The sequence below is a fragment of the Leucopleurus acutus genome, assembly GCF_964270905.1.
Source record: "Leucopleurus acutus genome assembly, chromosome: 12".
NCBI classification, from domain to species: Eukaryota; Metazoa; Chordata; class Mammalia; order Artiodactyla; family Delphinidae; genus Leucopleurus; species Leucopleurus acutus.
This window is the reverse complement of record NC_139154.1, coordinates 45498662-45525483: the sequence shown is the minus strand read 5'-3', so window position 1 is coordinate 45525483 and position 26822 is coordinate 45498662. Positions and strand designations below refer to the sequence as shown.

General features: G+C 34.8%; 1 protein-coding gene across 3 annotated transcripts in view; it reads left to right on the top strand.

Moving 5' to 3' along the window:
* ATAD2B (ATPase family AAA domain containing 2B) overlaps positions 1-26822 on the top strand; it is a 149151-nt gene that overhangs the window by 79484 nt on the left and 42845 nt on the right. For 2 of the 3 annotated variants that reach the window (XM_082852156.1, XM_082852157.1), the window contains 4 exons: positions 440-626; positions 11428-11613; positions 23653-23788; positions 25832-26013. In XM_082852156.1, coding sequence (XP_082708282.1) covers positions 440-626; positions 11428-11613; positions 23653-23788; positions 25832-26013 — 691 coding nt within the window. Of the gene's footprint in view, positions 1-439; positions 627-11427; positions 11614-23652; positions 23789-25831; positions 26029-26822 lie in introns of all 3 variants that reach the window. The other variant, XM_082852155.1, reaches the window with a different exon arrangement.

Genomic DNA, 26822 nt, shown 5'->3' with positions numbered 1-26822 from the left:
TGCATCGGCAGGCAGACTCTCAACCACTGCGCCACCAGGGAAGCCCAGAAGTCCTACATTTTGAGTAATCTTTAGATGTACCTCTTTGTTGGAGAAGTGGAATTCTTAACATTTGACCTGGGTTAATTAATAACTAAATCATACTTACTGTCTGAAGCATTTTCCATGTTAATATATGTGGTATGATAGGATGAACTTTCTTTTAGGATGGATTTTTATACTTTTATGTCTTGGTATTAATATGGCCAGAGAGATCAGTATTTTAAAACTGTAATTATTTAAAAAATGCTTTGCTGTACTTAAAAAAATGAGAGAGGTTAAAAAAAAGTTCTGTTAATTTGGCATTACATTCTTTTATGTAAATATTTTCCTAATATTTTATTTTGGTCTTTAGAGTGTATGGTTTTGAAATAATTATTATGTCTTACGTTTATTGCAGGTCACCATATCATCAGCCAACCTCTTACAGGCCAAGACTATTGCTGTCTGGAGAACGAGGCTCAGGTCAAACTTCTCACCTTGCTCCAGCACTTTTGCACACTCTAGAAAAATTCTCTGTGCACAGACTAGATCTCCCAGCACTTTATTCAGTTAGTGCCAAAACACCTGAAGAATCATGTGCACAGGTAGGTTTGTACTGTATCAAAGTACTTCCTACTTTCTTATTGTTTATATCTCGGTAGTGATTATAGATAAAATTTTTTCAAAGAACAGTAATATGAATATTAACTTTTTGTTGGTTATTCATTAACATTCTAATATTAAGGCAGAGGATTCTGTTGATATTTTAAAGTGAGCTCATTGTTTTTCCCATGATACTTCATTCTTCTCTGAAATTTTAATAATCCAATTTCTTGTATTAAAGGTTCATTTCATTGAACAGTGTAGAAAGGGAGCTTCTTTTTGCCTTTTACTGACCCTTTTTTCAGGGCCTCTTTAGACTTCTATCTGTACTTACAGCCTTATCGTAGTAAGGGAAATGATATCCACTTTGAGAATGCCAGGATTTAAAATTAATATAGAAAAGTGATAGCAGTTTTAAAATTATATACATTTGTATCAATAATGAAGTGTGTTTGATATTTGATTTTCAACTACTTTATATTTGCTAGCTTGTGAAGCAAAATTATAGTGGGGCTGTTTATATTTCTTGACGTTTTAATATATAACTGTGAATTTATTATAAGTGTGTCATGTTGGAACTAGAGGCTAAGGGAATAAGTTTTTTGAATCAAGAGACCATGTCTTCACCATTTCTGTGTCTCTGACACAGTGCCCAGCTCATAGTAAGTACTCATTAAGTGTTTGAATGTCACTTTCTACTTTGATATTTAGCCTACTTTTAGAGATTAGATGGCTGGAGTAGTAACACTTAAGAGCACTGCACACAGTTTTGTTTTTTCAGTTATAGTTTATAAATATTTAATACATAAACTATCTAATTGAAAACCGTTCTGTACCTTGTAGCATGAAATAGAGTTTTTTAAACAGTTCATAGTGTCAGTTTTATTTCTCTTTTATTTACAATTCTTTGGGTATGAACATCCTAGCAGTACTTCACTACTTCTAAAGCCCTATTTAAAGTTTTTTTTTCCAAAACCCATGGCCTGCCTAAAAAACTATATACCTGTAATTTTCTCCAAGTTTTATACATTTAATTTAGCCTGGCTGTGAGTGTTTTACAATAGTGTTGATTTATATGTTTGCTTGTATTTTTCCTTTTTAGTGAGACAAAATTATTGCAGTTTTTATGCAAGTAAGAGAATTACTTGGTACCATTTAAAATAAATCCTGGTGATTTACTAGGAAAATATAAATTAACAAGGTTGACTTCAGAGGAGAGAGGATCTAAATAGACAGTAGTTGTGGAAGAAGAAATTGAGTGTCAAAAAGCACTAAATCCAAACAGTTTCACAGGTGAATTCTTTTAATCTTAAAGGATAAGATTATTTTGATGCCAGTTAAACTTTTCCAAAGCATAGAAAAAGAAGGAAAGATGTGAAATCAAAAAAAAGAGTGATGCTAAACCTTTGAAAGAAATACAAAGAAAATTGTAGTCTAATCTCACTTAGACAGTGGTCATAAAGTAAATATTACAAATGGAATCTAGTAGCACATTGAAAGAGTAATATACCATCACTAAGGCATGCAAAATTGATTCACTTACATGTGAGATATATAAATATTGGAATGAACACACTGAAGTTGTAAATATTTGCCTATGATATGATTGTAGTATTAACTGAAAAACGGTTAGGGCCAATAAGAGAATTCTGTAAGGCAGACAATTTCAAAGTTAATGTTATAAAATCAATAGTTCCCTTTTATACAAACGATAACAAGTTAGAAATATGGTTGACCCTTGAACAATGCGGGTTTGAACTGCACGGGTCCACTTATACATGGATATTCTTAAGCAGTAAATACAGTACTACAAGGTCCATGGTTGGTTGAACCTGTGGATGCAGAGAACCTGCAAATCTAGAGGGCCTGACTATAAATTATACACAGATTAACCCCTGCCTTGTTCAAGGGTCAACTGTGTAATGGAAGAAGAGGTCCCATTTAAAATAGCCACTAAGTTTACCTAGGAATTAACTTAAACAATTAATTTGCATGGCCTAAAAGAAGAAAGCTAAAAAGTCACTTGAGGACAGTTGAATAAGTGAAAGACACACCTTGTTTTGTTTTGTTTTTGTTTTTGTTTTAATTTTTGTGGTACGTGGGCCTCTCACTGTTGTGGCCTCTCCCGTTGTGGAGCACAGGCTCTGGATGCGCAGGCTCAGCAGCCATGGCTCACGGGCCCAGCCGCTCCGCGGCATGTGGGATCTTCGCGGACTGGGGCACGAACCCGTGTCCCCTGCATCGGCAGGCAGACTCTCAACCACTGAGCCACCAGGGAAGCCCCCACACCTTGTTTTTAATTACTGTAATTCAGAGTGTAGACTCAAGTCATATTGCACAGATTAAAATCTCAGCTACTTGTGTATTGGTCGTGGCCTTGGACAAGTTGCTTAACCTGTTTGAGCCTTAATTTTCTCGTCTATGAAATGAAGATAATGATACCACATAAGATTACTGTGATTATTAAAACAAGCTCATCCAATAGTCTTGGCATACAGTACTCAACAATGACAGCTATCATCATGTTTATCACTACTGCTGCAGCTCCTTTCACAACTAATGGCTGGTAAGACTCAACATTGGATAGCTATGAGTTCTTTTCTAAATTAATCTATAAATTAAGTGCAATTATAATTATAATCCCTCCAAATTTAAGAGGAGATGTTAAAAAAAGGCTCTTTGTTTCCTCTAGAAAATAAATAAGAGCATAGCAAGGAGAATTCTAGAGAAAAAAGTGTAATGAGGATTCCCTACCAGATGTTTACACATGTAATAGACCTGTGGTAATAAAGTATTTGTACCCATGCAGGGATAGACAAAACAATAGAACAAAAGTGAGAAATCATGCTTAGGCCTGTGTAGAAATAGAATTTAGTATCTGATGATGTTGAGTATATGATGATGATGATGACATTTGATATCATGTAATAGATGGATTATTTAATAAATAGTCTTAGAAAACTGGCTGGCTCTATGAAGGGAATAAGAAAAAACAAAACTGGATTTCCTACCTTTTTCTTTAGCCCCAAAATAAATTCTAGATTGTCAGTGGAACTATAAAAGTGTTAGGATAATTCACAAGGTCAGTATATTATCTTGGACATGAGAAAGTATTTAATTTCAAGGCAATGAACGGAAGCCAGGAAACATAAAGATAAGAACAAATTCGACTTTATAAAATTTTAAATTACACATGACAAGAAACTTTCTTTAAGTAAGATTAATAGACATAACCTGGTAAAAATTTGTATTTGCAACACATGTCAAGGACAAGTTCCTTACTATACAAAGAAATATTAAAATCAGGAAGAAAAAAGAATAACAACCTAATAAAAGAATTGGCAAAATAGGAGCATGACATTTATAGGGAGAAAAAAGTAGCAAAAGCAACCAATAAAAATTTGAAAAGATTCTTTACCTTACTTATAAGTGAAAAAAAAAGAGAAGCATATTAAAGCAGGAAGATGCTATTTTAAAACAACTATCAGGCTTGTAAAAATGAAAAGCTTGATAAACCTAATATTGGAGATATGGGTGCTCATACTTGGTTAGTGGAAATGTAAATTTATTTATTGATTTTGGAGTGTAGTTTGGAACTATCTTTTAAACTTTCAAGTATCTTTTGACCCAGGAATTTTACATTAAAAAACATTTCCTAAGGGAAAAAAAATGTCATGAAGAACCTAGGGGTAAGACAGGAACAAAGACACAGACCTACTAGAGAATGGACTTGAGGATATGGGGAGGGGGAAGGGTAAGCTGTGACAAAGTGAGAGAGTGGCATGGACATATATACACTACCAAACGTAAAATAGATGGCTAGTGGGAAGCAGCCGCATAGCACAGGGAGATCAGCTCGGTGCTTTGTGACCACCTAGAGGGGTGGGATAGGGAGGGTGGGAGGGATGGAGACGCAAGAGGGAAGACATATGGGAACATATGTATATGTATAACTGATTCACTTTGTTATACAGCAGAAACTAACACACCATTGTAAAGCAATTATACTCCAATAAAGATGTAAAAAAAAAAAAACGCTTGTTGTTCAAAAAACAAAAAAAATTTCCTAAAGATATATTAGCTATAAGTATTCACTGCTGAATGTACAAGGTTATTCATCAAAACATTGTGTGTAGAATTACCAAACAAAATAAGACGAAAAGAAACAAACTAAATGTCCATTTTATGGTGGACTGGCTAAAATATAGTAACAAAGGAATACTAGGAAGTCATTAACAAGAATGAGGTAGATTTATGTAGGCTGATATGGAAAGGTGAAGGAGATACTAGTGAAAAAGCAAGTTGTAAATCTAAGTATGATCTTCATGTAAAAAAAAAACTTAAAAATATATGTTCATGTTTATATATAAGTAGAAATATTATCCAAGAATACTCCCCAAAAACTGTTAATAATCTTTGTTTTGGCTTGGGGGAAGGAATTTGGAGGATTTGGGGAATGGATAAACTTTGTGATTTTAGTTTATACTCTGCTCTATGGTTTAGAATTTTTTGTTTCCTTTTACATGTATACTTGACAGTATCAAACAAACTGAAAGATAAAATCACTTTGAAAGAGGAACATTCTGTCTATAGTTGTTCCTTATGGCTAATGTGTGTGTATATTCACAAACACAATACTGGCTTAATGTTAGGTAAGGAAATATGAAGCACTGTAGTAAACTATGTTGATCTTATTGGAATCCTGGGATTTTTTTTTTCTCTGAATCCTACTTGGCATCATTGGGCTAAATTTGAATTCTGACTGCATGTTCTTTGGTCTCTTTCACATATCTTGGCTTTTACTACTTTTCTGTTATGTTGGTGAGGAGGTTGGAGAGAAGTGTCGCTTGGTGGTGGGAAGCAACAAAAACCCTCCATTTATTGTTTTGGTTGTGTTACATTGCATCTAGTATGTCAAGACATCTCATCTTCTCTGCTTCCACCTGTGAGCTTCTGGGTTGGAAGTAGGGCTTATTCTTAAGTGACCACCACCTGGATGTCTAATCTAACAAGGCACTGAGACAGAATTTTGTAGTCATGGAAGCTGAAGCTCAGACTTTCTCTGAACACTGACCAGAGACCATGTAAACTGTCACGGTTAATCCCTGATTGTTTGTATTTTAAGTGCATATTAAAAATTATTTATTATAACATAATACTGTCTTTTCTGGAAAATTCTTCAAAAAGAGGCTATTATATAATGAAACTGAGGAATTTTTTCTTAATTTGTAGAGATTGGTAAGCCTGGGTATAACTAGGTATAAAAGTCCTAGGGAGGAGAGCACATAAGTCAGGTGCTGAAATGCTGGAAAGATAAAAAAAAAACCCTTCTTTCTATCCTTCTGTTCTGTATTCCCTTTCTTTTCTTCCCTTTTGCTTTACTTCTCTTTGTAGCTAATCCTTCTATAGGTAGAATCCTCTCTAAATAGATGTGGAATATAAGGGTTTGGTCTGTGGCAAGTTATTCTTCTGTGATTTTCTTTTCCCCTGCCTCTAAGATATGTGATATAAATTAAGTTGGGTTATTTAATAGTGTAACATGAACACGAAAGGTAGTTTTAAAGGAAAGAAGTCTTAAATCACCTTTAAAGATCTGTATTTATGTGTGTGATAAGATGAAAAGGGGGGAAGGGCCCTACTTCATATTTCTTTATGCCATGGGGACCGTGTTTAATTCTATGCCATTCTTTAAAACATCCACACACAAGCAGATATATGACAAAGAACTGTTTCTTCTTCTGAATGCCCCAGCTATTGAGTAATATTATCAGTTGCATGAAAAATGGTAGAGGAGTTAGTGACTGCTGTAGGGTTTTCTCATTGTTTCTTTCTTACTTTCTTTTTTTTTAAAATCTTTATTTAGTTATTTGACTGCGCCGGGTCTTTAGTTGTGGCATGCAGGATCTTTGTTGATGTGTGTGGGATCTTTTAGTTGTGGCATGCGAACTCTAAGTTGCAGCATGTGGGATCTAGTTCCCTGACCAGGGGTTGAACGCAGGCCCCCTGCATTGGGAGCGCGGAGTCTTAGCCACTGGACCACCAGGGAAGTCCCTCATTGTTTCTTAAAATTTAATGAGCATGAGAATCTCCTGGGGGTGCTTATTAAAATTTCTGATTCCCTGGCACCACACCCAGAGATTCTGATTCATGAAATTTGGGATAAGCCCAGAAATCTGCACTTCAAACATGCATCCCAGTTGTAACTATTCTAGGTTTTCAGTAAACCACACTTTGAAATATAGTACTTTAGCTGATCACTGGACAGTAGTTCGACATTTATAACTGAAACAATTGCCAGAGTTCATAAAGTAACTCTGTGTGTGCGCATGTGTGTATGTATGTTACTGAGCATTTCATAGTCTTCCAAATGCTCTGGAAGGAGAATGGAAACTGATGTAGCCTGGAAGATTTATGGTTGTCCCAGTAAGTTCACAAGTAATTATTGAACCCTACAACAAAGTCAGAGATGTTAGTATCTGTAGTAAAAGACTTACTGTATTAAAACTCTTAAAAAAAAAAAAAAAGCAACAACTATGAGTCCCCTTACTGACATTTTCATATGTATTTTTTTCCCTCTTGTATTATTTCCACTGCTGATTTAGGAAAAAAGGGATTGATGAGTGTGTTATAGTTAATCTTTTTCATTAATACAGAGTTATGATCGAATTGATAAATTTAAATATGGTCTGTTCAAAGCTTTGGAGTTTGGGTACTATATGGTGTTATGAGTAATTTCACATGGTCAGTAAGGTATTTTTGGGGGTGAAAATTTTAGTATTTTTTGTTCCCTAGAAAGAAATTGTATCTGGAAATTCTCAGGGGAAATCTGTTTTGGTTATGTGGCATTAAGGAATTAATATACTTACCTATGTGTATACTTTGGATGCTCTTGCTTATGAAAAAGGATTTCTGGGTTTCTCCATAACAGTCTGTGTATACTTTGGATACTCTTGTGTTTGTGCATGTGGGTACACATCTGTGTTTTACCATAGCACATTTTTTTTTGAATTGTAAACAAATTAAATTATCCTGGCCCAAATTGTATCACATTTACTGAAATTATTGATGTTTTTAGCAACGAAAATATCAGAAAAGGATTTTGGGTGTTTTTAATTTTCAAGAAATGTTGATTTGTATTAAATCCATTGTTCAGAAACTCTAGTATAGTTGTGTTTTATAACAGGCTGATTTTATATGCTTGTAAAGAAATTGAGCTTTTTATTTCTTGAATCCTGAATCTTCAGATCCCAGACAGTGCCTTCTTTTCACAGAGATGCTCAGTAAATCTTAGGTCAATAGAACATAAATGGAGTAAGTGACAAATATAATAAAGTTATCAGTAATGGAGACATATTATTTATTTTAACAGTTTTGATAGCATGGTTTAAGGAATTAAACTTATTTAAATAGTGCTTTTTAGTTTTTATAAAAATTGAGGACAAATTTAGCCCCCAAGATTTTTCTTTTACCTGTGTTTTATAATTTTAGTACTGTAACATGACCAAGACAAATTCTGGAAATTCATTGATGACAAAAAGTTGTTTTTCTCATATAGCCCCTTTTAGGAAAGTGAAAGCTGTACTGGCTTGGAGGTTTCTGCTTCATGTACCTCTGTATTTAAAATTATTCCAGTTTTCAGTTTTTAATGAAAATGGCTTGTTATAGGCTGTATATTCTTCATTTTTTAAAGATACGGTGAATTTTCACACACTGAACATTTTAATTTGGCATCTAACGTACTGATTTGAAATTTAGCTTTTGAGGTAAGGACCCTTATAAATATAGGTGCAGTTTATATTGTTAGTGCCTCCTTGCATGGATACTTCTAATTTCAGTGGCCTGATTTTTGCCTTTCATATCATTAATATTCAGAGAAAGTAGTTTTTGATATTTTTTAAATAAAGAAACTTAAAAAAAGTTGTATAAGGGACTATGATGTCTGGGACAAGAAGAGGCCAGAAATATATTGTTTAAAGAATCAAAATGAACATTCACATACACTGGTGTACGTTCATTTTATTTGTGCAAGAGTGCTGGTCATGTCAGAGGTATTTTGAAACGGTTGGTTCAGTAATTTGGCCTACTGTCTTTTTTTCTCTATAACAGTTTTTCTGTTTTCTACTACACCTTGCACATCCACCAATCCAAGACACCCTGTAGGTGAGTATTTTTCTAGTTATCAAATGGCATCACTTGTTCCCAAGACAGTTGCCGCTTCACTAAAACTAGGCTTTATTTTTCTACTATAAGATATCTGGTTAATTGATTTCACAGAGTGTAACTTATTCCATAACTTCAAAAATTACCAGCAAACTGCTGAGGAGCCGATTTTACATTATAGAAAAATCACAATAGGTTTAAACTTTTTTCTGAATTTTTAAATACTATTCTCAGACTCTATTCTTTTTTGAAATTTCATTTCAAAAACAGGAGAATTAGGACGGCTTGGCTATTTAAAGAAAATATGAAAGTTTATTTTAATATTCTGAGATAACATGGGGTAAGGAATTAAAAAAGGAAACTTGTTTTAGTAGTATTTTTAAATTTTTCTGGAAATTAAGGATGTTTTTCCTTTAAAGGCTTCAGAGAAAATTTTGAAAATATTCCCTGGCTATTGGTATTGCATATAGTTAGATTAATTCTCAGTCCATGTAATTATATATTCATGGACCAGAAAGGCAGAGCCTTTTTATTTTTCTATATTTGTCTTAGACTTTTTTCCTGATTTTTTTTCCCCCTCTAGGTTTTCAAATATAATTTCAAAAGGTTTACTTATAAAGATACTTTCCTAAAGTCTTTGAAAATAAAAAGGTTACTAGAGTATCATTATCATGTTCAGTTTGCTAATTTTGAGAGGTTTGGATGAGAAAAGGAAAGAAATAGAAAAAAACCCCTTATGTATCTAGTTCAGCCTTGCAGATAAGTTTAAAACACCTACAGTATTGCATTGTTTAACTTCTGGCTCTGTAAAGTTTTTTATTTATTATCACTTAACCTTCTGTTGCTTTGCCCATACTGTGATATTTGCTAGCAGCTAGATGTTCTCAACACGTATAGAAAACCTAACCTACAAATACTAGACTGCAAGGCAGTATTTCATTTTTTAAAAAAGGCATGTTGTCTCATCTCTCCCTGGGCATGTGGTAACTTGCATGGCTGAATTAGGGTAGGTAGTTTTGTGAGGTTTCTCAGTAAGCTGTGTAGTTTGTTACTCTTTTTCATATAATCACCTTTCTCTCCCTGCTGACTTTCCCTAGTTTTATCAGCAACAGGTGTTGGTCAGTGTCTTCCACATACCATGCCTGATTTGGGTGGCATGTAATAAAAACTTTTTTTTTTTTTTGGAATCAAATGCCTCTCTTGCCTTTGTGCTCCTGTGTGGTTCCTTCCTTTTGCCAATATTTATGCTTGTTTTTCTCTTATGAATCTTCTACATGAACTTTGGAAAACAGTAATCCTTGGATTTTCAAGATCCAGGATAAGAGGGTGCGTGTTTGCAGAAAAGGTCAAAATTTGAGAGTCCTGAAGGAGTTGTACTGTACAACTGTTCTGGATTGGTGGATATGCAAATATTAAAGGAAGGGAAGGAGCAAATGTTACTTTTGATGTGAGTGATCATAACATCTACATTTCCGATTTGGGGGAAAATTTTATTTGAGTATCTTTCATCTGGCTTATTATTAAATTGGCAGTACATTTTATTTTACACAGGAGATTTAAAGCTATATAAAATATAGTATTTAAAAAATTCATGCAAGTGGTAGGCTTACTCTTTAAAGAAAAACAATCCTTTTGAATTTTAGGAATGTTTCTGATAATCCTAATCATTTAAATTATTTGATTCTTATTTCTGTATCTTGTACATTATATAGGTTAATTGAAATGTTTAAGAGAAAATAGTAGAGAATTTTGGAAGTAGAGTTCTCAAATTAAATTGAAGAAAGATAGTCATTTTTAACTTATTCTTACGCTCGTTAAAAGTATTTAAGAGATGTCATAATAATCTGTGAGAATTTGTTGATGGGCTGTTGAGCTGTTGTTGACTCTTCTGTAAAGGTCAGTAGTTCTGTTTGACAACTTATTAATAGCCAACCTGGTCTTTATTGGCATGTGTTGGCAGATTGTGACTGAAGCTATGGTTAAGACTCTTTTTAACACCTGAGGGAACTTTATTTTCTATTTTCTGAAGTGGGAGTATCTCATAGCTTTTAGCTAATGTATTTATTGTTCTTTAGACATTAAGGGTATTTTGTGACTATTTTATAGAAGATTGAATTAAGATAATGGGAGGTAAACAAGTGGTTCAGCAGGTAGTTCATTAATTTTAAGCTCTAGGGTGGTACATCTTGGTTAAAATATTTATTTAATTCATATGTTGAGTGATTTTAGCCAATGTGCACGAACATGTAAGCTATGTCTCTTTTTCTTCTTTGTGCTTCCTGATAATCACTCTTAAGTGGGTGACATATAGGTACATGCTTATCTCTTTATTTGCAGCATATTTTATAGTGGTATTTTGCTTTATTTATATGATAGATAAGTGGAACAATTTGATGCCTTTATACTATTAGTATATACTGAATAGGAATAATAAAATAACAAAAAAATACTCCTTTTCTTAGGTGGGGTAAGGGTAGATAGAAGCTGTATGTATGGCTTTTGCATATCTTGAACAGCTTAAATACTGGGGCTGAAAGTAATTATAGTAACAGGCCTGACACATTTAGTGTATTTGGGGGTTACTGTATAGACTTTAGAATAATATCTATTTGAATTTTTGATGCCAGTTCTTTCCTTAATTAGATTTTTCGTGAAGCTCGAAGAACAGTACCTAGTATTGTTTACATGCCTCACATTGGTGATTGGTGGGAAGCTGTCAGTGAAACTGTGAGAGCAACTTTTCTGACTTTGCTACAAGATATACCGTCATTTTCACCCATATTTTTATTGTCTACCTCTGAAACCATGTACAGTGAACTGCCTGAAGAGGTAAGAATTCATTAAATATTTATCTTTTCTTATTATATGGTTTTAAAATAGTTGATGTAAATTTGGCACATTTTAGTTACTATAAAATCAGTACTGTCAAGGTTCATGCCTTGGTTGTACCATTTATTAGCCATGTGAGTTAAGTTAGTTAACATTTTAAGTTTCAGTTTCTTTTTTTTGGTATGTATTTTGATATATTTCTCAGTGTTGTTGTGAATTTTGAGATAATTCATGCTTAGACCAGACCTCGACATATATAGTACCTACTAAGAAGATCTTAGCTGTATCATCATCAATGCCATTATAATTATCCTTCTCATTCTTATCATCTGTTAGATTATTTGGTGAGATTCGACCTTTCATCACGTTAAGCTGAAGATTATTATGACTGTGCATATTTTTCAAATCTGATATTTAGCGTTTGAATTCAAATCCAACTCAATAGTAAAGATAAAAATCACAGTTTCAGAAAAAAATTAGTAGATCACTCATGTGAATGAAAAAATTAGTAGATCAACTCATGTGAATGAAATTGATTTTTAAGAAATTATTTTAACATTCTGAGCTTACTAGGCTTTGAAATAATCTCCTTTCAAAATGCTTAGAAATATTTTGCCCAGGCAACACAGTTCTTATAAAAAATTTACATGTTTCAAATGCTATAATATAAATCTTGATTACGTAGAATTTTATGATTCAGATTTTTTTTTTACCAAGTTCTTTTGTTGTTTTAGCTCTTATTATCTATCTTATTGCTAAACTGGATTTGTACAACTTACTACTCTTGTTAAGAAAATTATATTAAATGTAGACTAGTTCATTTTTTGCTATTCAGAATCTGATATTATTTGGAGACCATTCAAAATATTTTTTATCACAGGGAGCAATAAAGTTTAGTGGAAAGATGTATGTAGTAAGAGTCAGAAAAACCTTGGTATTGACTTACTTGTCTTTTGATTTTGGGTAAATATTTGAACCTAGAGTAGCTTCAGTTTCCTCACCTATAAAACGTGGATAATAACAGACAGGCTTGTTGGTGTGAGACTATATATGTGAGTTTATTTTGGAAGCTACAGAGCTATAATATGTTTGGTATTATATTAGTATTATAAAGTAAGAATGCACTCGAAATTGATTTAGGAGAGTGGACTGAACCTGGACATAACCTAGGAGCCACTTTAAAAAATTAGATCCTCACTGTCAACTAGTTTTATTATAATTTTATAAAAAATAAAGAAAATTGGGATAATTAAGGGCTCTAGTTAGGAATATATACTTACCTGAAGTTTCCTTATATTGTTTGAAAAATTTGTAAATAAAAGTCTTACTGAACCTGTCTTGATACACAGCAATTTTAATTTTGCCTATTCTTGTTGTCTATTTGCATATGTGATTTTATTGTTTAGTTTTTTAAAAAACTAACATTGCATCTATATATTTTCAATGTTGCTATGTTGTTATAATTTTTAGTGGATCCAAAAAGCCTACTGGTGAGTAGGCTTTTTTCATTATTTGTTTACCAATAACCTTAATTAATAGCTAAAATATTAAAAATTTACAAGCATTGAATCCTGAAATTTCAGCCCCCCCCCCTTTGTCTTCTGTAGTCTTTGCCCTTCTTATAGCAAATAGCTACTAAAGCTATCATGGATATTCACATTTGTGGGTGAAGATTATGGGGTTTTTCTTAGACTACTGATTACATAACATTTTATACTAATTGTCCTTAGGAAAGCCTCCTCTGCCCCCAAGGCTTTCATTTTAATTTCAGCTTTGCCATTAGTATATTGCTTTGTTTAGGTCACAGACTGAAATCGTAGTGAATAATACTTAGCACCTACTGATAAATATTTGGTAAGTGAATGAAAAGCATGGAGAGTTGCAGACTGAGTAACTAGGTTAGCAAGGTGCCAGATCTATGGAAGAAGACATGAAGTAGACAGTGGGTATCAAAAACTAAGTGATTCTAAAAGAAAGAGAGAAATATCCAGTTACTATAGTGTATTTAAGAAAATACAATGGTAAGTTAAAATAACAGTAAGATACAGATTTTAACCTATGAAATAGGCCAAAAAAAAAAGTTGGATAAACTCTCTCCAGGACAGTTCATCGTAATAGATTTAAATATGTCTATTCATTTTAGGTCAGCAATACCATTTATAGGTAAGTAGTTTTTCATAGATAAAAAAGATACAACACAGACAACACAGAAAGTATCATAGCCTTTCTTCATGGACAAACACAAAGATACAGCACAGGCAACACAAAAAGTACAAGAGTATTTATCATAGCCTTTCTTCATCAATTGGAAACTAAATGTCCTAGAGTAGAGGATTGATTATAGTGGATTCCTTCCATGAAATACAATGAGACCATTAAAAATATTGATGTAGAAGACATTTAATGTCATGAAAAGATGTTTGAATGTATTGCTAAAAATTGCAGATATTAAATCAATATATATGGCATTATCTGGGTTTATATAGAAATAATTATATATTAGGTATATAGTCATATATAAAAAACTATATGTAACTATTAATAGAAATGTTAATAGTAATTATCTCTGGGTCTTAAGATTATAGTTATTTTTGTTACCTGTTTTCTAAATCTTCTGTAATAAGTGCTGCTGTTCTCATCAGAAAATAAACTCATTCAGAGATGAAAAGGTTCTCTACTCAATTTTTAAAAACAACACCAAACAAAAAAAATTAGTCATCATGGGACTAATATTAGGGATACAAAAATGTTTTCTTTTTGTGGGACAGAGTGACAACCTCATCTTTTGGAGCCCTTTTAAAATTCTCTTGTAAATGTGTCTTTGTATAGCTCTCCCTTTTTAATCCCAAAGTAAGGCAATGCATTGGGATATTGAGAAAAACATTAGAACTTCTATTCATTTTTATTTTTCATATTATCTTAAAAACGTGTGTGTATGTTTCATAATAGAAATAGTAATATTAGTAGAATAGTACATTTAAGTAAGTATGTATATATACTGGAGGGAGTATTTTTTTAAATTAATTCATTAATTTATTTTTGGCTGCATTGGGTCTTCATTGCTGCGTGCCAGCTTTTCTCTAGTTGCAGAGAACGGGGGCTACTTTTCTTTGCGGTGCACGGTCTTCTCATTGCGGTGGCTTCTCTTGTTGCGGAGCATGGGCTGTAGGGGCGTGGGCTTCAATAGTTGTGATGCACAGGCTTAGTTGCTCTGCGGCATGTGGAATCTTCCTGGAGCAGGGCTCAAACCCGTGTCCCCTGCATTGGCAGGCGGATTCTTAACCACTGCGCTACCAGGGAAGTTCTTTTTTTTTTTTTTTTTTTAAAGTATCATTTATTGAGTTTGATATGCACAAGTGTCAAGTCTGGAGGTAGTATTTTCAAATTTTTTTACTGATGAGGTGTTTCATAACAAAACAAAACAAAACAAAACATTGGAAATCATTGTTCTAGACCAGCTGTTATCAAAGTGTGATCCAAGGACCCTTGTGGGCCCCACAAGACTTTCAGAGGTTTGTCACATTCGTCTTTTTTGTATTTTGCAACTATGTATCTTCTTGAATATGGGTTTTTTTCATGTATACCAATCAGAGCAACATTACTGTAACAGATTGAATGCAGAGGCAGAAAATGAGAATCCAGTTGTCTTTTTTTTCTTTTTATAAATTTATTATTTATTTTTGGCTGCATCGGGTCTTTGTTTCTTTGCCCCTTGGAGGGAGGGGGTGCTGGGGGGACTACTTTACATTGCGGTTGCGCGGGCTTCTCGTTGCAGTGGCTTCTCTTGCTTAGGAGCACGGGCTCTAGGCGCGCGAGCTTCAGAAGTTGTGGCTCCCGGGCTTAGTTGCTCCTCTGCATGTGGGATCTTCCCTGATCAGGGCTTGAACCTGTGTCCCCTGCACTGGCAGGCGGATTCTTAACCACTGCGCCACCAGGGAAGCCCCAGTTGTCTTTTATTAAGCCAGACATAAGAGAGATTTGAAGAAATGTAAAACAGTGCCACTTTTCTCACTAAATTTTTTTAATATATATAATGTTTTATATTTTGGAAAAATATGTCTTTCAAAAGAATATATATATGTTTTACATTTATTTTATTGAAGTATAGTTGATTTACAGTATTGTGTTAATTTCTGCTGTACAGCAAAGTGATTCAGTTATACATATATACATTCTTTTTCATATTCTTTTCCATTATGCTTTATCACAGGATATTGAATATAGTTCCCTGTGCTATACAGTAGGACCTTGTTGTTTATACATTCTTTTTTAAAAAATAAATTTATTTTATTTATTTATTTTTGGCTGCATCGGGTCTTCATTGCTGCACGTGGGCCCTCTCTGGTTGCGGCAAGCAGGGGTCACTCTTCGCCGCAGTGCGCAGGCTTCTCATTGCAGTGGCCTCTCCTGTTGCAGAGCACGGGCTCCTGGCGTGTGGGCTTCAGTAGTTGTGGCATGCGGGCTCAGCAGTTGTGGCTCGCGTGCTCTAGAGCGCAGGCTCAGCAGTTGTGGTGCATGGGCTTAGTTGCTCCGCAGCGTGTGGGATCTTCCCGGACCAGGGCTCGAACCCATGTCCCCTGCATTGGCAGGTGGACTCTCAATCACTGTGCCACCAGGGAAGCCCTATACATTCTATATGTAATAGTTTGCATCTACTAATCCCAAACTCCCAATCCAACTCTCTCCCTTGGTAATCACAAGTCTGTTCTCTATGTCTGTGATTCTGTGTCTGTTTAGTAGATTAAGTTCATTAAAAGAATATATTTTTTAATGTTAACATGTAATAGGTTTTAAATGAATACATAATTTGGAAGGTTCTTAGTTTTAATTTTTAGTACATAAATATTGACAGATATAATCCAGATAAGCAGAAGCTCTTTTGGGTTCTTGAATAATTTTTAAGAGTTTAATAAAGTGTGGAGACCAAAATATTTGAGACTCTCTGACCTAGACCACAAGCTCTTTGAGAGGAGGGGACTGTCTTACTGCCCTTCACTTCCTGACACAGTGGAATTGCTTAGTAAATGTTTGTTGCATGAAAGAAGAAAATGTTGAATCATCACAAAGGCTTTAAGTAACTCCAGCCTAGCCTCCTGCATCTTTTTTTTTTTGCAAAATTCTAGTGTAAGTAAATTTACTTCTGTGGACCCTGAAGAACTTTTCTGAGAATAGTAGGAGAATTTTAGTTGCTGTATATGAGAATTGCAAGTTATTTCTCTTCAGGAGAATTAGAAAAAAGAATCAAAGGTTGAGCATAGTAAAGAGACTTTTAAACAAGGAAGCAGATAAAAGTAGAAATATTTGCAGGAAGGAAAGCAGACTTTGGAATTGCACTTAAATTTCTGAAGAGATTCACGGTATGTACTTTGGCATTAAAGTATGGGCAGGCTCAGAATGGTATAATTCAATATATTAGAAGTGAATTTTAAAGAAATATCTCCTCAGCTACACTGATGAAAGTAAAGATTACATACAGTATTTTGTCTTCTCTGTATTTCATGTCATTTTGTATCTCTCAGTTTATGGTGGGACCTGGGAGGTAAAAATCAGTAACTTAAGTAGAAACATCAAGTAGGGACATTGAAAACTCAGATAAATGATAATGTATACAAGAGAAATATCTTAGTATTAACTTTTTGGTTGTAAAACAATTTTATGATTTCTTAAAATTTAAGAGGAAGGTGATCCTCCCAAGTTTTTCTTTTCTTTAAATTAAAAACGGTATAGTAAATGAACATGAATTATTACTATTTTAAGGTATGTTAAATACTAATATTTATTTTTACTTGATGGATTGTTTACCTGTTTTGTTTTAAGGAAAGCAAACTTTATTTATGAAAACTATTGTAGATTCATTTCTGACCTCATTTTCCACACCTTTTCTCTTTGAGATTTTGAGGGGTTTTTTTTGTTTTGTTTTTTGATTTCGAGGTTTTAAACCATTAATTTTGCCCATTACAGAGGTCACATGGACACTACCTTCAAAACTGGGGGCTAACAATTCTAACATTTTAATAAATGAGGTAAAACAAAAATATTTGCTAATGAAAGAATTACTGCTATTTATGCATCTATGTGCCAGGCACTGTAGGTTAATCATATATATTATCTAACATATGTTCTTAAACTGTTCCGTGAGAAAAGTATTACTTTCCCATTTGACAGATGAAGAAACTGAGGCCAACAGGGGTAAAGTAACTTGCCTAGGGTTTTACAGCTAGTGGCAGAGCAAGGATTTGAACCCAGGTTTGTCTGATTCCAAAGGCTATGCACTTATAATGCCCTGTACTCTCTAAAACTACAGAGACAGTTTTTGCATATTGTGATGATTAGGCTGATGAGTGGTTAGGGAAATGGCGGGGGGTTTTTTTGTTTGTTTTGTTTTGTTTTGCGGTACGCGGACCTCTCACTGTTGTGGCCTGTCCCGTTGCGGAGCACAGGCTCCGGACGCGCAGGCTCAGTGGCCATGGCTCACGGGCCTAGCCACTCTGCGGCATGTGGGATCTTCCCGGACCGGGGCACGAACCTGTGTCCCCTGCATCGGCAGGCGGACTCTTAACCACTGCGCCACCAGGGAAGACCGGGAATGGAGTTTTGTATTCATCAAGTTAAGATCATTGTTCATTCATCAAAAATGTATTGCCTATTCTGTGCAATGTAATGTAATTTATTTAAGACAGTGTCTGTTTTCTTCACTCTTCCATTCACAGTGTCTAACTGCCTAACACAGTTTCTACACACACACACACATACACACACACACACACACACACACTACTCACACATAGATGCATGTATACACGTACATATTTCTAGTACGGTATCTTCATTGAATGAAATAAAATAGGCGAAAATTCAGATAGCCACTGTTCTCCAAGAATTTAAAGTTTAGAGGGAGGGGAGATCTGGAAAAAATAATACAGTAGGAGAAGTGCTATAATAGTAGAATATATAAAAGCATGATCCATAAAAGAAAAAAATTGATATGGTAAACTTTATCACAATTAAAATCTTTTATTCTTTAAAAGACACCATGAAGAAAATGAAAAAAAAACCCAACAAATCACGGACTGGGAGAAAATATTTCAAATATATCAAACCACATATCTGGTAACATATCCAGAATGTATTAAAAACTCTTTCAGCATAATAATAAGACTAAGTCAAATGATTTTCGATAAGTGTGAATACCATTCATCAGGAAAAAAGATGGTCCTTTCAACAAATGGTGCTGGAAAACTGGATGTTCACATACAAAAGAAATGAAATTCGACTTTTTTCTTATACTGTATGCAAAAATTAACTCCAAGTGGATTGAAGAGCTAAACATAAGACCTAAAACTATAGGAACTTCCCTGGTGGCGCTGTGGTTAAGAATCTGCCTGCTGGGCTTCCCTGGTGGCGCAGTGGTTGAGAGTCCGCCTGCCGATGCAGGGGACACGGGTTCGTGCCCCGGTCTGGGAAGATCCCGCATGCCGGCAGTGGCTGGGCCCGTGAGCCATGGCTGCTGAGCCTGCGCGTCCGAAGCCTGTGCTCCGCAACGGGAGAGGCCACAACAGTGAGAGGCCCGTGTACCACAAAAAAAACAAGAATCCGCCTGCCAATGCAGGGGACACGGGTTTGAGCCCAGATCTGGGAAGATCCCACATGCCACGGCACAACTAAGCCCACAAGCCACAACTACAGAGCCCGTGTGCCACAGCTACTGGAGCCCATGTGCCTAGAGCCCGTGCTCCGCAACAAGAGAAGCCACTGCAATGAGAAGCCTGCGCACCACAACAAAGAGTAGCCTTCGCTCGCTGCAACTGGAGAAAACCCACGCACAGCAATGAAGACCCAGCACAGCCAAAAATAAATAAATGAAATATCTCCTCAGTTACACTGATGAAAGTAAAGATTACAGTGTTGTAATTTTTTTTAAAAAAAAACAAAAATCCTAAAACTATAAAACCCTTAGGAAAAAACATAGGGGAAAAGCTCCATGACATTGGATTTGGCAGTGATTTCTTGGATGAGACACCAAAAGTACAGGTTAACAGAAAAAATAGATAAATTGGACTTCATCAAAAATAAAACTATTAATAGATTGAAAAGACAATACATTGAATGGGAGAAAATATTTGCAAATCATATATCTGATAAGGGGTTGATACCCGGCGCGTATAAAGAACTCCTACAACTCAGCAACAGAGAAAACCCCAAACAGCTAGTTCAAAAATGGGCAAAGTACTTAAATAGATTTTCTCCAAAGATGATACTCAAATGGCAATAAAGCACATGAAAAGATGCTGAACATCACTAATCATTATGGAAATACAAATCAAAGCCACAATGAGATATCACTTTATACCCAATAGGATGGCTACTGACATAAAAACAGAAAATAACAAGTGTTGGTTAGGATGTGAGGGAATTGGATCCCTTCTGCATTGCTGATGGAAATATAAAATTGTGCAGCCTCTGTTGAAAATAAATGGTTTGGTGTGGTGATTTCTTAAAGAATTAAAATTACGATATGATCCAGCAATTGTATTTCTGGGTATATACCCAAAAGAAGTGAAAGCAGGGATTCAAACAGATGTTTGTATACCCATGTTCTTAGCAGCATTACTCACAGTAGCCAAAAGCTGGAAATCAGCAGATGAATGGATAAACATAATGTGGCATATACATACAGTGTAACACTATTTAGCTTTTAAAAAGAAGGAAATTTTGACACATTCTACAACAAGAGTAACTACAGCATGGGTAAACCTTAGGACATTATACTAAGTGAAATAAGCCAGTCACAAAAGGACAAATATTGTATGATTCCTCTTATACAGGGTTCCTAGAGTAGTCAGATTCGTAGAGATAGAAAGTAGAATGGTGGTTGACAGGACCTGGGGAAAGGGAGAGTGTAGGGAGTTAATGTTTAATGGGTAGAGTTTCAGTTGGGGAGGATGGAAAAGGTTTGAAGGTAGATAGGTAGTGATGACTGCACAACCATGTGAATACACTTAATGCAACAGGCTGTACAATTTAAAAATATTAAAATGGCAAATTTTTTAATGACCGTTTTACCACAAATTTCAAAAGAAAACCACAATTTAAAAATGGGCTAAAGAGTTGAATAGGCATTTTACCAAAGAGTATATATATTCTTAGGGTAATAAGAATGAGAAAAGATTCTCAATATCATTAGTCATTCAGGAATGAGATACCACTGCACACCCAACTAGGTTAGCTATAATCACAAAGACAGACAACACCAAGTGTTGACAAGAATGTAGGAAACTTGAATCCTTGTGTATTGCTGGTGGAATTGTAAAATGGTATAGCCACTTTGGAAAAGTTGGCAGTTCTTAAGGTGTTAGACATAAACTTATGATACGACTCAGCATTTCCACTCCTAGGTAACTACTCCAGAGAAATATAAACATACGTTCACACAAAAACTTGTACGCCAGTGTTCCTTCTAGTATTGTTAATCATGGTGGAAATAACCCAAGTATTTATTAATTGGTGATTGGCAAAACAAAATGTCGTGTATATACATAGAGTGAAATGTTATTCAGGAATAAGTGGAGTGAACTACTGATACATTCTCCAGTGTGGGTGAGCCTCAATATATTATGCTAAAAGTGAGAGAAACTAGACACAAAAGACTACCAAGGCTATGATACGCAATTTCTAGAAGAGACAAATTTCTGGACACAGAAACCAAATCATTGGTTGTCAGCTGGGAGTGTAAGTGTGGATGGACTGCAAATGGGCACAAGGGAACTTTTTGGAGGTAATGGAAATATTCTAAAACTGACCTGCGATGCTTGCACAGCTGAATTAACTGACTAAAAATTATTGAACTTAAAAAAAGTTTAATGAGAGATAGTGGAAGGTATGTCTAAGTTTATCTGGGAAAGTCAGAGAAAGCATCACCCAGAAAGCACTGGCTTGAGTGGAGAGTTAAAAAAAAAACAGTTTAGGAAAGAGTGAATAGCATCTATAAAGACTGTTGTGAACCAGTGTGAAAGAGAACATGATTCGTTCAGGGAATTATATGAGGTTTGTCTTGTTGCAGTATGAAGTTTGAGGCTGGGAATGTTAGAAGATAGGAGTGAATTTAAAGAAAAACAAGCTGTTGGTAATTATCAGGAAGGCTGATATCAGGGGGATTATTGTAGACTTGCTCTTGGTATGCTTTTACATTTACCAGGTTCAACACAATGTTGAAAAATGATCAGAAGGAGGAATATTTAAAACTGAAATTAAATGTTTTACTGCCCTTAAACAAAATCCTGGTACTTCTAGGGTATTGTGTTCTGTTTATTTTTCAAGACCCAGTTAATGTTAGCATTTTCTGCTATATCTTATCTAATGCCTCTTCACCCATGCCCCTTGCAGGGTCTCCTCTGTTTCACTACCTCTGTTATAACACTTCTGACATGGTATCATAATGCTTTCTTATGAGACTGAAGAGACTTGACAGCAGGAAGTAAGCCTGTTTTCTTCAAGTTTTTAACTGCAGTGTTTGGCATGATCTTTGACACGTGATGGATGTTCAGTGGTAAATTTGCTTGCCAGAACTTTCAAGGGAAGGCCAGCAAAATATAGATCAAAGAATTGGAGGGGTTTTTACATAAAGGTAGTCTTCAAAGAAAATATCGGAAGGTCACAAGGTGAAATTTTATGTAAACTCTTTAAGGATTTGGCTTTGGGTTGACGTAAATAGTTTCCCATCTACATATTGAATTCTGATGGCTACTTTTCATTGTCTCTTCTCTGTCTTAGGATTTTAGAGTTAGAAAAGACCTTTAGAGCTTATATAATCTAGTCTTCTCTATTTATTCACTTTGTGACCTCAAGCCAGTTACTTAAACCTTTCCAAGCCTAGGTTTTTTCATCTGTAAAATGAGGGACTCCCTATGTACCTACCTCATTGTTACAAAGATTAAAATAATATTTAAGTAATTCTTCATTTCACAGTCTGCAATTCAGTAAGTGGCTAGACATAACAAATTGAATGGACTGTCCAAAGTTTACCAGAAATATGTACCTATATTTGGGCTAGAATCTGATGTTTTAAATTTTAATCCAGTATTTCCACACTGTCATGGTTGGTACTTATTTCCATATTAGTGACCTTTACCCTTTTTTTATTTGCAGTTTCCAATTTGATGTGGGCTGGGTAACAAAATGACAAGCTTTATTCATTCAGTATATGCTTATTAAGCATTGCTAGGTACCAGGCATGGTGGTAGGTATAGGAAAACAGATGAGTTCTGTTCTCAGGGAGTTCAGTATCTTGAAGTAGGAAACAGACCTTCTAGGAAAACATATGAATTAAATAAAGTGTATCGACAAATGTGGATGATGTAAAGAGGATTTAAACAGCATATCTTGCAAGGGGGACATCTGGGGTCAAAGTCTTTATAGAGCAGGTGAACAAAGGAGAGGTGGCAATCACTAACTGGAAGGAGTTGAGGGATATGAGCGTGACTGGCTTAATTTTGCTTGGGAGTTTTGCATGGAAGGTGGTGTCATTGTGGAGCATTCTTTGGTGAGATCGAAGGTATAGTTTTTCTGCAATGAAATCAGGATTCCAGAGGATACAGTGGAATAGACTTAGTAGGGAAAGAGCCCAGGAAGGGAAGTTAGTGGATAGGAAGCACACAGAAACCGCTTAAAATAAGGCAATGTTGTTAGCATCCTCCCAGCTCTCTATTGTAAATAGGTTGTAGATAATTACTTTTCAGCTCTTATGCAACAGCTCTTTGAGATTGTTGCCATCTGACTATTACAATCAACTATCCTTTTTTATATTATAGTATAATTTATTAATGACTTGAGCAACTGGATCATTCTTTCATTCTTGTTTATTCCATGAGGTTGAACCTCTCAACAGCATAGGCTAAGACTAGGTTAACCTTAACCGCGCATGAATGTTCAATGAACATTTAAAAATGGTACCGAAGTTGAAGAAATTATAATTTGGTATAATATGTAAGCTTTTAATTCTCTAAATATTTAATGTCTTTGTGTGTGTGTGTATGTGTGTAGGTTAAATGTATCTTTAGAATACAGTACGAAGAGGTCTTGTATATTCAAAGGCCTATTGAAGAGGACAGAAGAAAGTTTTTCCAAGAACTGATTCTCAATCAGGCCTCAATGGCTCCACCACGAAGGAAACACACTGGTAAAGTTCCTAAAGCCTTTAGGAAAATGGGTGGGTTGGAGTTAAGAGATACCCTATCTTGGAGTCATCTTTTTAAAAAACCCATTTCTTTGTGGAAATGGAGACAGTTTTTCAGGTTTTGTTTAACTTTAGATGAACACATGTGGAAGTGGCCATTGTGTTTACCTGACTTGAGGAGATTGGGAAGTACAGCCTCATTGTTAAAGCTTTACTAATGAGTGACTGTTTATGTAGTCTCCTTATCACTTCAGTCCAGATGCTCTAGTAGATTTCACATTCTGAGGCTCAAAAAGTCATAGAAAGTCTTTGGTTCTGCTGTGTTTTGGTCACTTTAAGTACTAAGGACTCGAACTATCAGGTTGTGAATAACAGGTGTTGTGCTTATTGCTTTCTGGGCCAGGGTAGTTTTGTTGGGCCAAGAACTGGTGGGAACATTTGCCTTTTCTGGTTTATCTTATTTATTGATTGATTTTTCAAATATTTATTGAGCACCTATTATGTTAGATATATTATGCTAGGCACATGGAAATCTATCATGGCTTTCTTTAAGCATTAGAGTTTTCTTGGATTTGGGCCTAATAGCATTAAGAGGGGCCTCAAAATTAGATTTTCAGTCCCCTGACTTAAGTAAGGACTGCATGCTAAGTCATTCAAAAGAGAGTTTCTTTTCCTAATACTAAAGGTGCAAAAAGATAAGATCCCCTTGCTTAATCTTTCATCCTCTTCTAGAAAATAGCAGTCCTGTTGGTTAAAAAAAAATTTAAGCCTCTTTCTTTTTGTTCTGCTTTTTATGTTTCTCGTAGCTGTTCTTATAGGATATTAAATACATTTCCCATCCCTGCCCACTCCTTGCTTTTTCATACTTCTTTGTTTTCCAGTGGTTATATTATCCAATACTTTGTTTTTCAGTGGCAATATTATCCAATACTTTAATAATTTTATTGTCCTTTAGTGGCTCCTTTTCACATTTTCTCAGTGCTTTTAAGATGAACATCTATCAAATGACTATAGCTGTGGGATTTTCCCCACAGAAACTTTGGAATATTCAACATGGAAGTTATACCTTCTGATTATTGGTTGTTGCCTTCTGTTAATCTAAATAACAGCGTTTAAAATATTTCATTATTAAAATGATTCATTTTAATAAAGTATCTTGCATGTTCCTAGTCATATTTTAGTCCCGTAGATCTGAATTTTCTATGTTAAGGCTGAACATAATTCTTTTTCTTTTTGAGTTGCTCCTGTTGACTTTCATTTTTCATCTTAGGGGCTATTTAGAAATTGGCAAGAATACTTAGGATTTTAATCCTGAGCGTCAGTGTGATACCAGGAAAATCTTTTAAGGAATTAGAGAGCATTATGGTTAGGCAAGTTAATACTTTACCTTCTAAGAAGATGTTTTGTTTGTTTTATAGTAGATAGTGAATACCATAGATTTCATATATCACACTTAAGCCTGGGTTTTCCATCTTCTTCATGTCTTTGGGATTCTTTTTTTAGTTACTACTTTTTTTTTTTCACTCCCTGCAGGTGCCATTTACTATCCCAACTGTGTTGTAGTAAGAATATGAGGGTAGGAGACTTGTCTAAAATTAGAAGTCTTTGGGAATGGGAAGGATCAAAGAATTATTCTTTGCCCGTTTAAATTTCATGCATATAAGGCAACCTCATTTTGAGAAACAGTCTTTAAACAAGGTTGACTTCAGCAAATCAGTATACAAGTACTTCACCTGAAGATATTTATGTTGATTTGAAACCTTTTTCTTAAAGTTGTATGTAAATCATATCTCAGAATCAAATTAGTTAAAATCATATCATTTGTGCTTTAAAGACGTCCTGTTGTAAGTTATTTTATAAAAGTAAAGCTATTCCCTAATGTACTTCTGGTTTCCATTCAAATTTTTACCTGCTGAATTCACATGGTTCACATGTATTTGGAATTCTCCTTTTCTTAAAAGAACATTTTGAGAGAGTGTCAGAAAAGTAATTGAGGTCCTGACCCTGCCATGTTGGAATCTTCACATTTTCTTCTACTTTCTTTAGGCCTTTGTGCTATGGAAGTTCTTCCACTTGCACTACCTTCTCCACCTCGTCAATTATCAGAATCAGAAAAAATTCGGATGGAGGACCAGGAGGAAAATACTTTAAGAGAGTTGCGGTTGTTTCTCAGGGATGTAACCAAGAGGCTGGCCACAGATAAACGCTTTAACATCTTCAGCAAACCGGTGGATATTGAAGAGGTCTTGTTTCAGTAGTGTGCAAACAGTGAAGTTGAACTGGCTAAAAGAAAAAAATGTTGACATCTTTTTTTGGAAGGAAAAAAGCAAAGGCATGGATGAATATTACCCCTAGCCTGTAAAATTTTAATCCATGTGATAACTACCAATGTCATCAGCAAACATCTGGTGACTTTTGGATGAAATTAATGACAATTTGTATATGTCCTCTTGATTAGTATTGATCTTTGTGATCTCCTACTCTTCATTTAAGAAGAGGATTAAAAGTTACTTTAGTGAAATGTCCATACTAGACTATTTTTATTCCAGGATAAATCCTGCTCTCCAAAAGAATATTGGTATTAACCAATCAATACCAATTAAAATTGGCATTTCCCAAATTGTGTATACCTTACTGAAGGAGGTAGCTAAGAAACCTGAAATTTGTCTTTCATATTTTGGAAATGTCTGTGACTAAGATGCTGTATGAGGTTATAAGCACAGCCTGTTATTTTTCTCTCCAAGAATTTTCTCTGCTCTGAGTGGAAAATTTCTCACTTTCTATGTGTATTGTTTTGTGTCCTTGTGGGAGCATGGTTTGTGATGATGAGAAAAGAAATTTTCCATTTGGAATCTACTATAATACTGTAGAATAAATTTTATTTTGTTTTGTTTTATCCTGGGATAATATAGTGTGTGGATGCACATAATGCAGTCTTTACTGGCATTCTTCTTATAGTTCAGACTCCATGTTTGAACAGCTTTGGTGTTTTTAGTTTTAATTTTTTTCTCCATCTTTTTTTACATTTGAATTATGA